Source organism: Anoplopoma fimbria, chromosome 17, assembly GCF_027596085.1.
Source record: "Anoplopoma fimbria isolate UVic2021 breed Golden Eagle Sablefish chromosome 17, Afim_UVic_2022, whole genome shotgun sequence".
NCBI classification, from domain to species: Eukaryota; Metazoa; Chordata; class Actinopteri; order Perciformes; family Anoplopomatidae; genus Anoplopoma; species Anoplopoma fimbria.
The window spans coordinates 6789784-6808294 of record NC_072465.1 but is presented as its reverse complement, the minus strand read 5'-3'; the positions used below and the strand labels follow the sequence as shown (position 1 = coordinate 6808294).

The 18511-nt window shown below is 43.7% G+C and overlaps 2 protein-coding genes across 3 annotated transcripts; both read right to left on the bottom strand.

Moving 5' to 3' along the window:
* Positions 1 to 90: 90 nt before the first annotated feature.
* Positions 91 to 9196, bottom strand: LOC129105679 (SRSF protein kinase 3-like). 2 transcript variants are annotated; one of them, XM_054616834.1, is made up of 15 exons: positions 8820 to 9196; positions 5510 to 5638; positions 5320 to 5428; positions 5126 to 5213; positions 4793 to 4880; positions 4413 to 4519; positions 4103 to 4268; positions 3904 to 3929; positions 3734 to 3790; positions 2325 to 2691; positions 2061 to 2158; positions 1106 to 1213; positions 905 to 974; positions 731 to 823; positions 91 to 484 (listed from the first exon to the last, which is right to left on the bottom strand). In XM_054616834.1, exons 1-15 carry the CDS (start codon positions 9073 to 9075, stop codon positions 300 to 302), a joined length of 1947 nt encoding a protein of 648 aa, XP_054472809.1. In that variant the 5' UTR covers positions 9076 to 9196; the 3' UTR covers positions 91 to 299. The 2 variants fall into 2 exon arrangements, with proteins under 2 accessions (XP_054472809.1, XP_054472810.1); XM_054616835.1 differs by having other exon boundaries at positions 5510 to 5732; positions 8820 to 9072.
* Positions 9197 to 12258: 3062 nt separating this feature from the next.
* On the bottom strand, positions 12259 to 17518 carry ccdc120b (coiled-coil domain containing 120b). Its single transcript, XM_054617609.1, has 9 exons — positions 17437 to 17518; positions 16447 to 16577; positions 15720 to 15821; positions 15504 to 15624; positions 15261 to 15320; positions 14788 to 14941; positions 14549 to 14650; positions 13183 to 14220; positions 12259 to 12433 (listed from the first exon to the last, which is right to left on the bottom strand). The coding sequence occupies exons 1-9, from the start codon at positions 17483 to 17485 to the stop codon at positions 12337 to 12339; spliced, it is 1854 nt and encodes a 617-aa protein (XP_054473584.1). The 5' UTR covers positions 17486 to 17518; the 3' UTR covers positions 12259 to 12336.
* Between the last annotated feature and the right edge of the window lie 993 nt (positions 17519 to 18511).

Below are 18511 nucleotides of genomic sequence, written 5' to 3'. Positions count from 1 at the left end.
TTATCAATTTATTGAAATTCAAGAACTTTTTTCCAGTAAGACAAAACTTCTCTTTGGTCATTGCAATACCTGAATTAAATGTGACTGTCATTAAAATACTAAAAGATCAAGCAACCCAAATTGGAAAAGGCAACTTCTTCAGGCTAATGAATATCTATGAGTTCATGATGCCAGCACTAGACTTCTGCTGTATATCCCACAGCTGTCCGATGTCCCGTGTGGGGTGTAATGTGTGCCAGCCTGCCCCTGAACAGAGAGCTTTAGTCCACTGGGCTCTGAACAAGACAGAACTGGTTCGACTAAGAGGTGATCCAGGGGTGTTTCAGACACTGGGCAGCTGTGGCTCTTTCCTCCGGCAGAAGCTCCAACATGGTCTGGAGGAACGAGCTGAACTGGGCGGCTTCCTCCCGCGGCCACTCGTACTTCTCCAGCAGGATCTCAAACAAGCTCCACGGCTTCAGCTTTGAGATGTGTCGCAGTTTTCCTGCACAGGATTAGATATGAACTGATACAATGCTTTTATCTACATTTACAACAAATAAATTGGTAATTTATCTGATATAAAAATTACAAAATCCTTTTTAAGCTTGACAAATATGAGTCTGACTATGAGTTGAAGACTATTATGTCCTAGTCCAAATCTGAGATGCATGTTATTTGGCAGTATGATGAGCAAATGAGCCTAGTAAAATATTACTGTATTTGTTATTCATTTATTATACTGGTATACCTTTATGGTTGAAAAATTGTTTGGAGTTTCTCCCTGACAAAGCGAACTGGGATGGAAGGGCTCCCAGCAGCTCAATGATGTGGGCAATGTGATCTAAGAGAACACAAGCACACTGTATATGAAGCCCATGTAGTTTAATCAAAGACAAAAAGGGATGCTGTGAACAACACTAACCTTCCTCGCGGGTGAATGAGGCTCCTGATTGTGGATCGAACAGATAGTCCCCTGTGGCCAGCTCAAAAGCCTACAGTAAAGGAATAAAATCATGGCTCTGACACATCTACAAATGGCATTAATGGAATGAAACCTATTGAAATAGGAGAGATGAAGAACTAGTTTTTTTTTTTTAAATACACATCTTGGTGCTCGTCTCACCATGCAGGCGGTGCTCCAGATGTCAGCCGGTGTGTCGTATTCAGCACCGATCAGAACCTCCACAGAGCGGTACTGACACGTCTGGATGTCTTCAGTGAAGTGTTTGTGCTGACGACAAGAGAGATGAGATTTTAATGTTCCACTATTAAATGACCTGCATCTATGACTATTAACAAAGCTCAACAAAAAAAGTTCCTCTTCATCTCAGAGCAAACTGGAAAGTCAGGAGAAAAGTCAGGACATCATCAAAGTCATTACAATTCATCCTGATGGAGACATGAAGGGTTGTCCCAAATTTCAGAGCTATCCATTCAACAGTTGTTGAGACACTGTTGCTTCGTGCCTTGCCTTCCAGCCACTTGTACCTATAAGTTATCTGTACTTGAACATTGTACCTCAGTAACTCCCGTTCGGACTTGCTTCCCATCACTCAGACTCCCTATCTGCCTGGATTGCACCCAAATGCCTGACAATGGCCATTTATAAAACACCTAACAATTTGCTTTGCAGCTCCAACAACTGTGAGGGTCTTATTGATTTAAGAACTATCCTTCAGAATTGGCCCCGCCCATTTCTCACTGAACAGAATTACATTTTATTCTTAATAATTTTCATATTTTTGCCCCTTTTTCACAACAAAGTTAATTGATTCTTCTCTTTGTTTGATACTTAACATATTTTGATAAAACTATAAATAATTTCAGTTATAAATCTGCTGCTGGTTTTTTTTTTGCATGATAAATGTTAACAAATGTAACTTAAAAGTCTGATGCAGGAATCATTCAGGTATTCCCCCAAATCTTGGCCAATCAGTATGATTCGCACTATGCGTATTTTGAAGCATAAATCAAGGACTTGAAGTTACTGACAGCTTTCTAGTTTGAAGATGAAACTATTTAGATTTAGAGACATTTTGTAGGTTTTCAGGTTTAGTTTGCTTGCAATAATCACTCACCACCCAGCAGGCATTGCCCAGGTCAGCAATCTTGATGAGGATTTTATCAGCATTCTGGGGTTTTAGTAGGTCTAGATGTACATCCGAGCCACTGACACCTAAAATAACATAAAAATATGTGATCACTAAGTAGATCAGACCAGGATAGACTGAGTGTACCAATTATGCTAGGTAATCATATCAACACATTACCATGCTAACATTAGCACATGTAAACACACTAACAAAAGTACAGATGTGTACCAAACTTTAACATTAACTGACCACGAGTAGCTGATGGTGAAGGAGGAGGTGGCTCTTTGTCTGCAGTCTGATGTAATAACACTGATCTAGAGCCAGAAACAGGAGCATCTGTGTTGAGGTCTGGCCACGAGCAGATGGAGTCTCTGTGGCTGTGTGGAGCACTGTTCAGTCCGTCCTCCAACAGCAGTGTCTGCCTCCTTAATGCGAGGTTAGGACCTGTGAGCTTAGAGTGACAGGTGGAGCTACGGGTGCTAGAGGGAGCAGGGACATCAGAGAAGGACACATGAAGTTTGTCTTTTTGATTGTGGTCGGATGCACTCTCCTGTCCTCGTCGAGCCCTGTCTTTTCTTGTCAGTCGCTTAATGGGGCTCTTGGAGACCTTGCTGGACTGCAGGGATGCAATTTGTAGTGGGAAACAATCAGAGGTGAGCAACTTCATGCCTGGTGTGGAAGTAAAACAAGTCATGCAAATTAAAGCCACAATGTAGGATTTAAAAATATCTGACTTTGATGCCCTCTAATTATAGCATCAAAAACACCAGACATAATTCACATATTAAAGAAAAACGATGTGTTCTTTGACCTTTTATCAACTGCTTTTAGTTATAAGTTGTAAACAGTAAGTTGCTAGCAACAAGCTATTTTGAAACCACAACAGCAGTTGTTGGAAGGACATCAAAATCTGCAGTTATGTCCTCTTACAGAAGCCTACAACAAGAAACCCTCTTCCACACCCTTACTTTGGCTAGCAAGTTAGAACAGAAATTCAAAACATATGTCACCATGCAAAATATCTGGGAAATCAGGGACTATTTCAGTTTTCTATCTCTGTCTTTGTGATGGTTATATATATATATTTTTTTTATAAGATACAATAGCATACAGCACAAATTACAAAGTTTTCTATCCCTTTAATGTCTTCACTTGTCTTGACTTCAATGAAGAAAGTACTTGTGAAAATATGTTTTAAGAGAGTTGCAAACTGTGTAATATTGTTAAGGGATTTCCACTGTCTCTTTAGGGTCAAAGTGATAGAAAGAAAAGTACAGCAGAATGAGAATGGTTGACACCTACTATATCACCTAAACTCCTAAATTGCACATCCAGGAGTTGCCTGTATTAAGACATCTCTTTTTTTCTGATAAGAACACAAAATGTTTTGTCATAATAAGTTGTGTGGCTCACATAGCTGTAGGCAGTAGGGGGGAATTGCTGTTATATTAACACCATGAATATGTATGTAGATTAATAATTCAAATCTCCTCCTTCTTGAGCATCACAATCACAATTATTTCAATCAGAATCAAAATAAATCTCAATGCACTGGGCTCGTCTATGACATAGTCCTAAAGAGAGTTTCAGGCTGCAGATGTTGGCAAGCTGCAGTTGAGAGGTTTAGGTGATAAAGCAAAACACAACATGCATCTTACCCACTCCCCAAGACTGTGGAAAACCCCGGTCAGCTTCCCCAACAAGTTGGACAAACTCTAAGGAAGTCATAGCCGAAAGTCAGGCGTCATAATGCAACTATAACAAAACACAACTGTCCTAATGAAATAAATGAAATAATGAACAGAAAAAAACATTTCAGGTTACACACCTGTTTTTCTCTGGAGCTTCTGTTCTCTGGCAGGAAGTGAAATCATCAGCAAGAAGAAGAGGCACATAGTGTAAAAATAAGTGAAAAAGGCAACAGCGCTGATTTTTCTTGCATTTAATCAAGAACATCATCCTGTGACACATATTCCTTAATAATCAAAACTAGACATACACGTGTCTGCTCATGCAGCGTCACTAACCTGTGGAGGTGGTGAAAGCAGAGGACACTGGCAGCTGCCACAGCTTGGTGTCGGCCGCCAGGTTCTGAATGTAAACCTCGTCCACTCTCAGGAGGATGTTTTCCGGCTTGATGTCGGTGTGGATAATCTTGCATTTGGTGTGCAAGTAATCTAAACCCTGCAGAACCTGTGATAAGGAATGAAAATCCAGTTACTGTAGATGCAGTTCATGTCAGCGAGGAACAAAAATAGAAGATGATTGGTTAAAAGCCCAGGCAGTGGTGAAAGACAGGGAAGGTGATTTTAGATGGAATAAAGGGCTGCACAGCACCTGTCTGAGGATGCTCTTGACGCAGGGCAGGGGGAGGCCAGAGTAGTTGGATTTGATGATCCACCTGAGCAACTGGTGGCCCAGCACCTCCAGAACCATGCACACATCTGGCAAGCAGTTAAAGAACTTTGTCCTATGCTGTACATCTTGGTTACGTATAGTTTTTTAAGTATTCAGAAGAGGCGAAAACATTATTGACAGCGTCTTTAAGTCTAAAGGTCCACCTTGATATAAGGATGTTGTCATGGTTGCATCAGTTCGTCTGTGTGTAGGTACATTTGTAATCAGCAGAATTTTAATAACAATACCTGCAAGAACAGACACACCTGCACCACAAGTTGGCGATTACATTGGGACATGTATGTTTCTGTTAAGGATACGCTCTCCATTCGCTCCAGTGATCCTGAAGTCATCAATAAGGTGCACGATTGTCTCACGTTTTGGATCTCTGGGGTCACTGTCCCTTACCTGATTTTCAGAACATGTTTCAATATCCCCAAAAATGTATAAAGACAATCGTATTGGTGTGTATAAAAATGATATATTTGCAGAAAGGCTGAGCTACCACTGTTCATTTTACCAAGACTGATAACTATACAGTGCATTATTTCTCCGCTCCACTGTATTATAATCAGAATAGACAGTTTTTTCTTTGTGTTGATCAGACACTCACAAACGTATTTAAAACAAAAAAACAATGCGGAAACACTGACACATTTCAGAAGTTTGATCTCATCCAGTGCCGTCTCTGTGAATGTTTGAGCACTCTTCACCACCTTCAGAGCCACAAAACGCCCCTTCCTGCATGCAAACAATTATGGCAGTTAGCTACTATTAAGGTTATATCATATTATCTCTACATTATTATGTTGTATATGAAAGGTAAAATGGTTAGACATGTACTTACACCATATCCCAGCAGAGCCACACAGTAGAGAAGTGACCCCATCCCAACTTTTTAACTACTTGGTAACGGTCGACGAATATCTCTCCAATCTCTATGGGGAAGTATCCACCTGCAACACAATGTACCGCCTGCATTAGAGAACAATATCTCTACCAGTGTGTTTGAGTGTGGTGTGGGTGGTGCAGCCTACCAACGCCATAGTCTTCAGGGTTCTCCTGTTGCTCCTCATAGGATCCCAGAGGCTCAGGTGAATGAGGATGTGTCCGTACGTCTGGAGGGCAGTGGGACTTGGATGAAGGTTTAGGACTCCCTCCTTTGTCTGGGGAGGGGTGAGGGCTTGGTTTGTCAGGTGGATTGGAAGAGCTGGCAGAAATAAGGGTCGATATAGCGGCGGCATATGAAGATGACATCGTCTAATGGGGCAAGAAGAGTCCAAGCACAGTTTGTAGATGGGCCCAGAAGACAGCAGCGCTTAGGGTGAAGGCTGCAAACAAAAAATGCGTTCGGATACTTTTAAAAAAATGGACAATCGGACGGAGCCTCCTTTCCAGCACCCTGGAGTAAACTTTCCCGGGGAGGCTGAGCAGTGTGATACCCCTATAATAGGAGCACACTCAGGTCCCCCTTTTTGAAAATGGGAACCACCACCTGGTCTGCCACTCCACAGGCACTGTACCCGACTTCCACGCGACAGAGAAGAGACGTGTCAACCAAAACAGCCCAACAATGTCCAGAGCCTTTAGCATCTCCGGTCGAATCTCATCCACTCCTGGCGCTTTGCCGCTGAAGAGCTTTTTAACTACCTCAACGACCTCCGCCAGGCATATGGACGAGACTTCCCCTGAGTCTTCAGACTCTGCCTCTTCCACAGAGGACATGTTGGTCGGGTTCAGGAGTTCCTCAAAGTGTTCTTTCCACCGTTCGACAATATCCGGGTCCGGGTCTGCAGTTCTCCCCCCCTGCTGAGCACAGCCTGAGAAAAGCCCTGTTTCCCCTTTCTGAGTCGTCTCACGGTTTGCCAGAACTTCCTTGAGGCCATTCGAAAGTCCTTCTCCATGGCCTCGCCGAACTCCTCCCACACCCGGGTTTTGCCTCAGCAACCGCCGCAGCTGCAGCCCTTCTGGCCAACCGGTACCTGCCTGCTGATTCAGGAGACCCCTCGGCCAACCAAGCCCAAAAGGCCTCCTTCTTCAGCTTGACGGCCTCCTTCACCGCTGGTGTCCACCAGCGGGTTCTTGGATTGCCGCCACGACAGGCACCGATCGCCTTCCGACCACAACTCCTAGCAGCAGCTTCCACAATGGAGGATTTGAACATGGCCCACTCGGATTCCATGTCCCCAGCCTCCCCCGGGATGCACGAGAAATTATTCCGGAGGTGGGAGTTGAAGACCTTGCGGACAGGATCCTCAGCCAGACGTTCCCAGTTCACCCTCACTACACGTTTGGGTTTACCGGGTCTGTCCGGCAGCCTCCCCCGCCACCTGATCCAACTCACCACCAGGTGGTGATCAGTTGACAGCTCTGCTCCTCTCTTCACCCGAGTGTCCAAGACATACGGCCGCAGGTCTGATGACACAACTACAAAGTCGATCATAGACCTTTGGCCTAGGGTGTTCTGGTACCAAGTACACTTATGAACCTCCCTATGCTCAAACATGGTGTTTGTTATGGACAGTCCAGGACTAGCACAGAAGTCCAACAACAAAGCACCACTCGGGTTCAGATCGGGCAGGCCGTTCCTCCCAATCACACCCCTCCAGGTTTCTCCATCGTTACCCACGTGAGCGTTGAAGTCTCCCAGAAGAACTATGGAGTCCCCAGTCGGCGCCCTTTCCAGAACACCACCCAAGGACTCCAAGAAGGCCGCGTACTCCGAACTGCTGTTTGGTGCATAGGCACAAACAACAGTCAGAGACTTTCCTCCTGCGATTCCCAGTCGCAGAGAGGCGACCCTCTCGTTCTCCGGGGAGAACTCCAGAACAGCGGCGCTCAGCCGGGGGCTTGTGAGTATCCCCACACCCGCCTGGCGCCTCTCACCCTGGGCAACTCCGGAAAAGGAAAAAGTCCAGCCCCTCTCCAGGAGTTTGGTTCCAGAACCGGTGCTATGCGTGGAGGTGAGCCCAACTATATCTAGTTGGTAGCGTTCCACCTCCCGCACCAGCTCCGGTTCCTTCCCCGCCAGAGAGGTGACATTCCACGTCCCTAGAGCTAGTCTGTGATGCCGGGGGTCAGCATGCCCAGGTTCCCGCCCCAGCCTGCCGCCCAGCTCACATTGCAACCGACCCCAATGCCTATCCCTGCGGGTGGTGGGCCCACAGGGTGGCGGCACGATGTAGCTTTTTCGGGCTGGGCCCGGCCGGGCCCCATGTGCCAAGGCCTGGCCACCAGACGCTCGCCGGCGAGCTCCCCTACCAGGTCTGGCTCCAGGAGGGTGCCCCGGTTTCCCTATTCCGGGCGAGGTGCCACTACCTTGCATCGTCCGATTCATTGAGGTTTTGTGAATCGCTCTTAGTCTGACCCCTCCCCCGAGACCACTTTGCCTTGGGAGACCCTACCAGGAGCTATTGCCCCCGACAACACAGCTCTCAGGATCACTGGGGCACACAAACCCCTCCACCACGATAAGGTGGCGATTCATTGGAGGAGTGGTGGAGAATATGGACAAAGTTCTTTGATCATGCTTACATATCTTAAACAGTTCACCAGCTGTTTGTCTCTGGCAGCTAGTTTGTGCTTTCAGTCACTGATTGCCGGAGGTAGTTTTCTCTGACATTTCAAAGAGGCAGTGTACATGTGCGTTTATTTTAAGCACCACGAATGGCATGTCAACGTAAATAGCTCCTGCACTGGCCCAGCTGCAACTGAACTCTTCCTGATATTGCATGGACCAGGTCTAAGTGTAGCCGCCACAGCTGTAAACATGAACGGGTGGCAGTTGAAATTATTTATTTTTTATCAATTATTTTTGTTGAGGTTATTAACATGTTTACAGCTCATATTTTGTAAACATACGTTTTGTCTTGTACTGGGACAACATGGCCAGTTAAAGTGGCCTACTGTTGGGCCTATGGAGAGTGCAGCAAGTGCAATTGAACCTAATTAATAATCATATAAGATAGCTGTGTTTACACTGTGTTACAGTGCGTTTGTCTACAATTCAAAACACTTCACAGATGTAGGCCTACGGCTAGCTATACTTTTTACATTCTTCTGTGCTGTTTGATAATTATATAGCCAAGTCTGTGAACATTTACGTGTCTTGTGTGTCTTCTGTCACGTATTAATTAACTTATGTATCTTATTGCTGTCACAGCAACACCAAGTCAAATAAAGTTTAATTGTAAAGGTTGTTAGCAGTTGTTAGTCCAGTTGAGTCTCGTGCTGGACTCCATGTGTTCAGGACATGCTGTTTATGTGTTAACGATGTTAACAGTTGGAAATACAAAAAGCTCAGGGAGCCTTTTTACATCAACAACATCGGAGGAGGAGCCTACTTACCCGCTGTGTGTGATATATATCCAGATGTAATATTTGTAACGCGGGAAAAGAACCGAGCCTGGCAGGAGGACTCCGCTCCTCTCTGACCTGTGTGACTGAGAGACGCTCGTGTCCAGGAATAGCAGACTGCCTCTGCTGCTGTGTTTCTGACAACATTTAGTTCTATTTCCAGACTGGGGCGAGGTGGACATTCTCTTATTTTATTATTACAACTCTGACTCTCTAACACTTTACTCTTTATACTACAGGCCACCATGAGATAATTATGGTACTTTCTACAGGCAGTGTTAGGGGGAGATACTTTGAAAGCATAGTGTTTTCCCCCTGTTTTCCTTCTCCCCTGTTTGTGCCATGTTTTTTCTATCTTCCTGTGTGTGCGCGTGGCGGCCCCTCCCCCTCTTTCTCCCTCGTGATCTTGGTTGCTGTCTGCTTGTGCACACCTGCATCCCATCAATCTCATCAGGCTCTGAACATCTACCCCAGTTGTCCAGTCCACTCACCGTACATTTTCTGAAAAAACGGAGACCAGGGAGACCAAAACTAGAATACAATAAAAAGGCTTTGAGTCAGTCTTCGCTGATATATAATTAATGGCGTTGAAGTGGGAATGGTGTTTGTTTAATTTTTTTTCTAATTTATACTTATGCTTTCATACATTTTCATAATACAATTTCAACATATTGCTTAACAGCACCACCTAAATTGCTTTCTTCAAAGTCTCTTATCAATGGGATGGCCTGAACTGTGCCAACATAACATCATATATACCTTAGGTAAAGTAATTATTCTTTTTATTTTTTTTAAAAGGCCTCTGTGTGAGATTTCTGCCTATGACTGTTGTATTTAAAAGCCTCTAGGCTGTAGTTGTATAATAAATGCATGTTTTGATATTAATATTAAACTATGTTTATCATTTCCAAACCGTCTCCTGAGTGGTTTAACCTGCACTTTTTCACCTCAAGTTTGATGATGTTACGTAATTCTCAGAATAGGACTTTTTATTTTTATTTAAGTAATTTCTGGGCATTTTCAAGGGATACTATCCACTTAGTTTCCCTAGGGAACGGGCCCTGCAACTGTGTATGCTATGCTTCCTCTTCTTATGTGTAACAATAAATAAACATGTCCCACACATTCTGCATTCATTTCAACATGACACTTTATTTAGAGTGAATGCACAGTCTCATACATACAGTATAGGGCGGGCCTATTTAGTCTTATTTCGTAGGCCTGGGTATGAAGAGAGGAGGGGAAGAGAAAACGGCTGAATTTAAATATCTTAAAAAAACAATCAAAAGAATAATCAGATAACAACACGTCACGCTGCTGAATGAAGTGGTTTAAACACACATGACCAATTCCTGCACTGATGAGAAAGAGCTACAGTAGATAGCTACAAAATGTTATAGGATCATAAATATAATATAGTTTAAATAAATTTGCTTTAGAGCTAAATTTATACCATTCATTTTCATCTTACAGAGTACATTATATGAAAAATACATTTACGACCCCCAGTGCACAGCAGTTTGGTCTTTGATTTCAGATTTTAACCAGCTAGAAGAAGCTCTATGAAGCTGGAGACTGAGAGGATATGAACACATCAGACAGCAGGAGAAACCAGGTAACATTCCACTGTGTGCTACAGTTTGTAACAGAGTAGAAAACAACATCACTTATGACAAATGTAAATAATTACATTCAAATGAGTCCAAAGATGGCCAAAGATCAAGTACAATAAATGGGGGGAAAAAAACTTTAAAATGTTCTGCCTACACTAAGACATTTACTTTGTTTCCTTGAGGATTTCATGAATTATTCTGATTTTTACGATACTATTAAGACTGATTACTTAGAAATATATCATGGCACATAACTACTCTGAAAAAATGTAAAGTTTTTTTCTTCTTTTTTGAAACAACACAAAACCAAGCACATGAAATGCGTTGAAATCAAATACAAAAATCAGACAGCATGAATTCTCATTAACACATTTACTGGTATGAGACCTGCTCACACCGTCATTCAAAACTGCAGCAGCCCTATTCTGTTCACACCACCAAGCTCTCTTTTTTACATCCAATTAAATAGTGCTCACTTGGGTAGTGGTAGGAGGGGGGGGGGTTATTTTGATTAAATACTTATCATGTGGTTAGTTTGAAAATTACATTGTTAGTACGGGAATAAAACTTGAAACTCATCAGTACACTCTATATACAGACTCACTCTCAGATAGACCTTCAGTAGATGTTGACAAAACTTACTTTCCTCTAATTATAAACCCTGTCTACTGTCTGTCATTTCTCTTGGTGACAATTTCATCGGGAATTAAGGCTTAAGATGTTCATAAAGTGCTCCATATGACACTCAAATCCTCCACAGCTAAATGCAGGAAAAGACGGATTTGAAGGGGGTAAATTGTTGTCATACAGTGATGTGCTACTGCCATACAGTAGGTTTCACAACAGCCCTCAGGTTTGGTCAAATTGTTCTTTCAAGGTCCGCACAGAGACAGCTACATTTACTGGCCAGCACTAAGCTGAATCTAGAAAACATTCTGAAAAATCACAATATTTATGACATCATTCCAAATACCCTAATTTAGTGACATCGTGAACTGCTTTCAGTTTTTGATTAGACTAAGCTCACAGAGGCTTAATGCTAGCATTTCAGATTATGTGAAAGCACTTTAAAGGTTTCTAACCAAGGTTTTAGTTTCGATATTAAAACACGTAGGCACTCCCATCTGCTACATCAGTACACTACAGTTCATGGCCCCTCTCATTTATCAAACATGGAAAATACAAATGTCTGTGAAATTAACGGCAGATGAAGACTGACTTTTGCTACAGTTTTACAAACACACATTCACTGGCATGTATTAATACTTTTCAAATGATGTGAGCTCATATAACATCTTTGTGTATCACAAGATCATTGAGCAATAAATTACCTCTTTAATATAGTTGTTCTTTATATCTCAGAAGATACAAAATAGTAATTTAGAGTTGTATATATTCTGTAAAAAAGTATATTTTGGGAGACTTTTCAGGGTTTTCCGGAAGGATTTTACTGCTAGTGTTAGACCAGAAATATTGATATATTAAGTACAGTATGAGCATATTGTTATCAGATGAGTCGACTCCAGTGCACATCCACGTGAGAATACTGGATTTGAAGTTCATATACTGGTGGGATCTGTTAGAACACGGGGAACTTGCCAAGGCTTTTTCACACTGTACAGCTACAGTTTGTCTTTTATTCCAGTCTCTTTCTGCTGAGGTTGCCATGTTTTGCTCTGCTGTTGAGGTCACATTGTATCAACTCGTCTGCGTGTGCGTGGTTATGTGAGTCTGTGGGAATGTGTGTGTCTGTGAGGCTACAGTGTTTCTGCTCAGATCATGTAGTGTGTGTGTGTGTGTGTGTGTGTGTGTGTGTGTGTGTGTGTGTGTGTGTGTGTGTGTGTGTGTGTGTGTGTGTGTGTGTGTGTGTGTGTGTGTGTGTGTGTTCTGCTGCTTCAGACTAGGGTGCCTGGGTCTGCACTGGGTTCCTTTGGGGTCACCTCTTGCATCTGTGGTTGAGGAGTCTCCTGATAGAGAGAAAACTCCATCGACCTGTTGGGAAGGCAGGATAAAATCAATACAGCGCTCCATAAACAAGAGGCACAGTGAGAATATATTTTCATGAAATTAAAACTATGAATCATCGTCAAGAGCTTGGAGAGGGATGTCCTGGAATGTTCATAAAATACATGTGAAATTAAGAAAGGAGGGGAAAAAAATCCCCGTCGTAAACAAAGAGGCCCATTAATGCATGTTCACATTCTATCTGTTGAGTCATCAAAGTTCCATGTGTAAATGTGACTGCTGTCTCTAACAGGCCACTTAGGGCGATTCAAGGACGCCTTTGAGTGATGAGGAGACATCCGAGTGCCTGGACGTTGGCTTGAGGCAGACAGCGGCACATAATGCTGACCAAGCAAAAATACAAACACAAACAAAAATAAAACAAGCACGGTTGTAAAGGTCACTGGAGATGATAGATGGATTGGCTGGGAATAGAGTGAGAATAATAGAACCATCCTCTGCTGAGAGAACTGCTGCCAGGGAGAAAGATGTTTGAGCGAATAAATAGTGAGTGAATGTATCTGCAAACATGCACTTTGGTATTTGTAGTCTAATAAAATGTATTCTCACAAAACCACAACAAAATAATGCACAATATTGAAAGAGAAAAGTTCCATTTCTTAAGGCTTGTTGTGTGGCTTGTATAAGTTCAAGCTCACAACACTTATACGGATTTTAACCAATAGACATTCAGCTGTAAAAGAGACAAAGCAATAAGAGAAACCTTCTTTACTGACCTTCCATGCAGCGGGTGACCGTGGAAGCTGGCTGACTGGGGTATCTGAGACCTTTGGAGGTTGGCTGGTTCCCCTTGAACAGACTGGGCCTGGTGCACCAGCGGGTGGGGGTGTGAGAGGCGCGAGATCCCTGCCTCGTGGCCCTTAGAGGCAGCAGGAGGATAGCCAAGGGCATTCCTCAGGTACCAGTCCCTCAGTCCCTCCAGAGCCAGGGCTTTATGCAAGCTTCGCGTTGAGTCCTCTGGGGTCGGGAGAGAGAACTGTGGGGGTCTGCGGTTGAACGAGGGTCCAGACAGCTCGGTCTGGTACGGGTGCAGGTTGGGGATGGAGGACGTGGTGGTGCCAGAGGCCGGGAGGGCAGACTCGTACGCTGAGAGCAGGATGGCATCCTGGGGATGTTGCTGCAAGGGAATAAAGGGTCCACAAGATTTGGTTCTGGTGACTTTGACCCTGCGCAACTCAGCTTGGGACCCCCGGAGGACCATGGGGCTGTATGGAGGTGCGGCGCTGGGGAGGTTCACCTGGGAATGGGAGAAGCCGTTGGCATGGGGAGGCACCGCCGCCGTGGAGGAGCGAGGAGAGGGCATGTCCTGCCAGATCCTGCCCGTGGACTGGTACAAGTGGTGCTGCACTGGCATCCGCTGCTGTTTGCCCCAGATATAGTCCATCAGGAGCTCATTGTAGCCTCCGCCGGCCCCTCTTTCGCCCATGGACAGACGCATTTTGGCCTGGTCCACCGAGCCGTCAGCGTGCCTCTCGGGGCTGCCCAGGTTGATGTGGCGCAGCTTGCCATCAGTCAGTGTCTCTGAGCTCTTGTAGGGCCCTCCTCTGGGGGGCATCCCATTTCTGGGAGCAGGGTCGTCGGGGAGGCTCGATCTATCCAGCAGGGCCTCTGAGCTGTTACTGCGCCTGGCCCGGGAGCTGTAAGGGCAGCCTCGGCGGTCAGAGTTGGAGCCCTCCTGGGCCAGTGGAATCATATAGGGCACATCCAGGCTACCAGACCACTGCTTCAAACCATTACCACCCGACGCATCCGACCTAAAGCATACGAGCACAACAACAGCTCACATTAGGACAGGACTTGGAGCAACTATGCAAAGTGAATGAAAAACATTTTAGTCAAAACCATGGAACCGCATTTCACAGAAAATCACTTAGGAGGGGACGCAATTTGTCTGCTTAAAAAAACAGATGAGCTCAAGCCCCTTGCTGGTAGCTGAATATGACACTAATCGTTGTTACAGCCCCAACTCTGTGTCTGCATTTAACTAAGTCATTAAGCCATCTCCAACCGCACAGTTATCACAGCGGGAGGGTGCTGAAGCTGCGCTGCGTCAGACAGAAGTGGCACTGTAGCACAGCTTACCTGACGTGAACGCTGATCGGAGCTGTTCGGGCCAACAGAGGAGTAGCTGGAACACTTCTGCCTTCAATGTTAGACGCACTTCTCGGTAAAGAGTGAGCCGGGCTGTGAGAAGCAACACAAGAGGAGATGGATGCATTTATAATTCATCACCAATTAATGAAAACAATCATGATTATATGAACACTCTCAGGCACATCAAGCAGACTGCACAGCTTGCAGTGTGGGGACACTTTACGTACCTAACAGAGCTTGTGACAGAGTTGCGGCGTGTCCTCATCTCGTAGTAAATCTCGACTGGCGACAGCTTCCTGCTGATCCTGTGGTCAGGGCTGCCCACGGTGAGCCGGGGCTGAGACAGAGAGCGCTGGTCAGCCACCACGCTGGGAGAAGACTCTTTTGGGAGGAGAAAAAACAAAGAAATTATCTTTTTAATTACGCCCACTCACAGACGACAAAGAAATGATCACTGTCATTACGAGCACAACAAGCCAAGTGTGCTATTTTGGGTTTTATAACTAAAATGTGACAGCGCTTTCATATTTGGTGTCTTTACACCAGAAGTACACAATGAATCTCCAACCCACTAAGCGTGAGTGATGTACTTTGAATGGGCAGAAGGCTGCAAATATAGTTAAGCTCATTATGAATATGGATTTACAGTATCCACCAGAGGGAGTTGTTGACGGACAGAGTATGTATTCATATGACTCACCATTGTCATGTGATGTTGAATCTGACATGGAGCTTGTACTCTCTGACATGACAGTGTCCTCTGGAAGACAACAAACCATTCAGGTCACGGATGATGCAGCATGAAATCTGATATCTTTGCTAAACATGAATGCAATTTTTGTTTTTCAAAAGCATTTAAAATTGTTAAATGCAGCTTTCTTTGAATTCACTTATACCAGATATTTAACTCTTTTTAAAGTGGGTGTATGGTCTGACATTGTACCTGTGTGACACCCCCGGTGAACCGTCCTCTTGCTATTTGGGATATTTCGGTCTGACTCTGAGTGTCGGTACAGAGCACCAGTGAAGATGGCCTTCATCTGCTTTCTCTGGGCCGCCTCATCCTTCAGCCGGGGACAGACAGGCGTGTTAGACCGCAAGTACACACAGCGGTACAGCTGCTGCGTAAACACAATTGGTATTCAAGGTGTTGACTTACCTCTGCCTTGGCATTGGGCAGCAGGCCAACTCTGCGCTGCACCGGCGGGGGTTTCTCTCCCGTCTCCAGGGGGAAGGCATGTGGCAACTTCCCAGTCAGCTCCTGCAGAGGACATTCATTAGCGCCCGGTAACTAAGATCCATCTTCTCACTGGCCTGCGAGGTTTGAAGTGTTCCATAAAATGACACTACTTAACAGATTACTTTAAGCCTCTATAAAAACCAGCCCTTAAACAGTTGACTGCACTGAAATAGATGCCAGAAATAATGTTTCTATCATAATTTACGAAACAGAATAACCCTGCAGATGAGTAGTGCTTCATACGTTTAATTTTGGTACCAAACAGATTTGACAACTTTTGAATCCAATAATGGAGCAAACAGAGACAGAGTGAGCTGCTAAACCTCCAGCTGAAAGCATGGGGACGTTTTAAACAGCTGTTGATGAAAAGCTGAGGCAGCTGTTGCTACATTAAGGCAGCTAGTGCTTACAAGTTCTCTGGAGCAGTCAAGCAAATATTAATATTCAAGCAATTTATATATAAAGAAAAAAATGACTGGTTGCCATCTAAGTCCATAGGTTACATTTTCAAAACACATGATATAATCTGTAATATGCTGCAGTCTTTTTTAATAAAAACACAGTTATTAACAAAGTAACAAACACTTGTGGATTCAGTGAGAATGCCATGCGTGTATGATTCACAAGTGAAGTGAGAGCTACTCACTGCTTCCTGCAGACAGACTTGTTTGAGCTCTCCCACTCTGGCGTTGAGGAGAGCCTCCAGGGCTTGCTTCCTCTCTTGCAGAGCTGCAACCCTCTCAGCCTGCAGCTTGCTGTCCTGGCAGCCTTGAACATCTACACAGCACAGCACAGATGTAACGCAGGTTAAAGAGGAATGAGTTAAAGTTTAAGGCTGGCACTATTCTATATTATTATGGTCAACGATTCCCACGAAAAAGACCCGAACCAACAATGAATACAGTATTGTCAGTGTATCCAAAGTCTGATATACCGCTTTCCTCCGTGTCACGCTGCTCCATTGTTGTCCAGAAACTATTAAAAACTCAACAATGAGCCACAACGTTGCACTGGGTCACATGTTCCTACATTAACTTGTTTATTTTGAGTCAGTCCTGCTGTACATGCTCTGTTCTCTTCAGTAGGAACCAGATGGCTCGTGGACTGGAGCCACAGTCAGGTTAAGGTCAGAAGTTCAGAGAAGGACTAACACATTGTTGTTTTTTGTCTTTTCATGGGATTTGCTGAAAATGTTAATAATAATAATATACAAAAATTACAGACTTTTCTTTTCACAATAGGAGGTTGGACATTTTAAGCCAAATCATCTGAATGCAGATGATTCAAAATAAGACATTTCACTTATTTAAGTATTCATTATAATTAAAAAGGCAGTGTTTTGGTTTCTACTGTTTCACAATGATTGCTTTTTAAAGTGTGTCGTTTCTCACAATATGATGTCTGCTCACAGTTCCTCAGTGCTGTGATAAGATTATATGACAGCTGTGGCGACAGCAAGTGAACAAAAGGCCTTCACACACATGCAGCTGTTATTTCAGCTGGCCGTTACCTTGAGAGAAACACTTTTGTTTTCCCTCTCTTGAATTGGGAGAAAGGAGAAAAACAAAAGCCATTCCAGGCTTGTCCCGACACGAAAGTGTGTGTCTTTACACGGTGAGAAGTCATTAGTACTCACCAGGAGCCCCCAAACCCATGGATGTGATCAGATGACCTTTGACCTCCATGTGATGTAATTCTGGGGACTTTACAACTCTCGCTCCCAGCCAGGCCCTCACCTGATGAAAAAGCAAAAGAGACTTAACTGCTGCTGGGAATGAGTCCACAAAATGTGTTCAGGCTTCGATGTTTTCTTCTCTCTAACCTTGCAGTATCAGCCATGTGATTTCTTGAGGTCTAGAATCAGTGGTTGCATTTCTAACAGTCAGCAGAAGATAATCATGAGTGTCTTCTAGATCAGACTACACCAGGTACCATCAGGGGGAGCTAATGCACCTCTGCTTAGGTATCTAAAGCTGAATCCTTGAAAAGGTTAAAAAACAAAACAATACTAATACAACTTCAAAATAATAGTGGAACAACATTTAGTTGTTTTTTTCTGGGATTGTAAAACATATATAAATCGTCACAGGCTCAACAAGGTTAAAGTAAATTTGTTTTACAGGAAAAAATAACATTTTATCAGAATAGCAAAAGCTTCACTAAAAGCAGTATTAGTCCCATGTTTGACATTATATTAAGCAATATTAATAAAATGCACTTAGTCGGGTTTTTTTAACATTTATAGACTATGGAGAGATCAATAAATGTCTGATGATAATTTAAATTGCACCTTAAGGCATTGTGAAAGTGAGTGATTCTCTAAAATTAGCTCTCAGATACAATTAGCAACCAATTAATTTGGAATAGAGAAGGAAATGTGACAGGATAAGTAATATTAATAATTTAGAGGCAGAAACAGAGGGGGAGAAACCTAAAACCCTCAGTGTTTAAGTCTCAGTAGCTCAACAGCCACTGCTGGTATAAAAGAGAGGAGGGGGCCAGAGGAACAGAGCCAGAAGCAAAGTGATGGAATAAATAACAGAGGCGAGGTGTAAAATGCAACGTTCAGCAGAGTTTCCTCTCTCCTGCTGTCATAAATATCAAGGTTTACATTAAACTCACTTTGCAGTTATGTTAACTATATTTTATAGCTCGAACATATCAGAGCACATAGGATAGTTCTATTGAGAAGGGAACTCTTGCTTTACATT

What these genes read in the sequence shown, in the direction of transcription:
- LOC129105679 (XM_054616834.1), bottom strand. Translation starts at nt 9,075, where the DNA reads ATGGTGGCCTGTAGTATAAAGAGTAAAGTGTTAGAGAGTCAGAGTTGT. An exon ending in GAAGCTCCAGAGAAAAACAG is followed by an intron (nt 3,791 to 3,903) that starts GTGTGTAACCTG and finishes TGACTTCCTTAG; the next exon opens with AGTTTGTCCAACTTGTTGGG. An exon ending in TTCACCATCAGCTACTCGTG is followed by an intron (nt 2,159 to 2,324) that starts GTCAGTTAATGT and finishes ATGTTATTTTAG; the next exon opens with GTGTCAGTGGCTCGGATGTA.
- ccdc120b (XM_054617609.1), bottom strand. Translation starts at nt 17,485, where the DNA reads ATGGAGGTCAAAGGTCATCTGATCACATCCATGGGTTTGGGGGCTCCT. An exon ending in TTCAACATCACATGACAATG is followed by an intron (nt 14,942 to 15,260) that starts GTGAGTCATATG and finishes TCCTCCCAAAAG; the next exon opens with AGTCTTCTCCCAGCGTGGTG. An exon ending in TCTGTCACAAGCTCTGTTAG is followed by an intron (nt 14,651 to 14,787) that starts GTACGTAAAGTG and finishes TGCTTCTCACAG; the next exon opens with CCCGGCTCACTCTTTACCGA.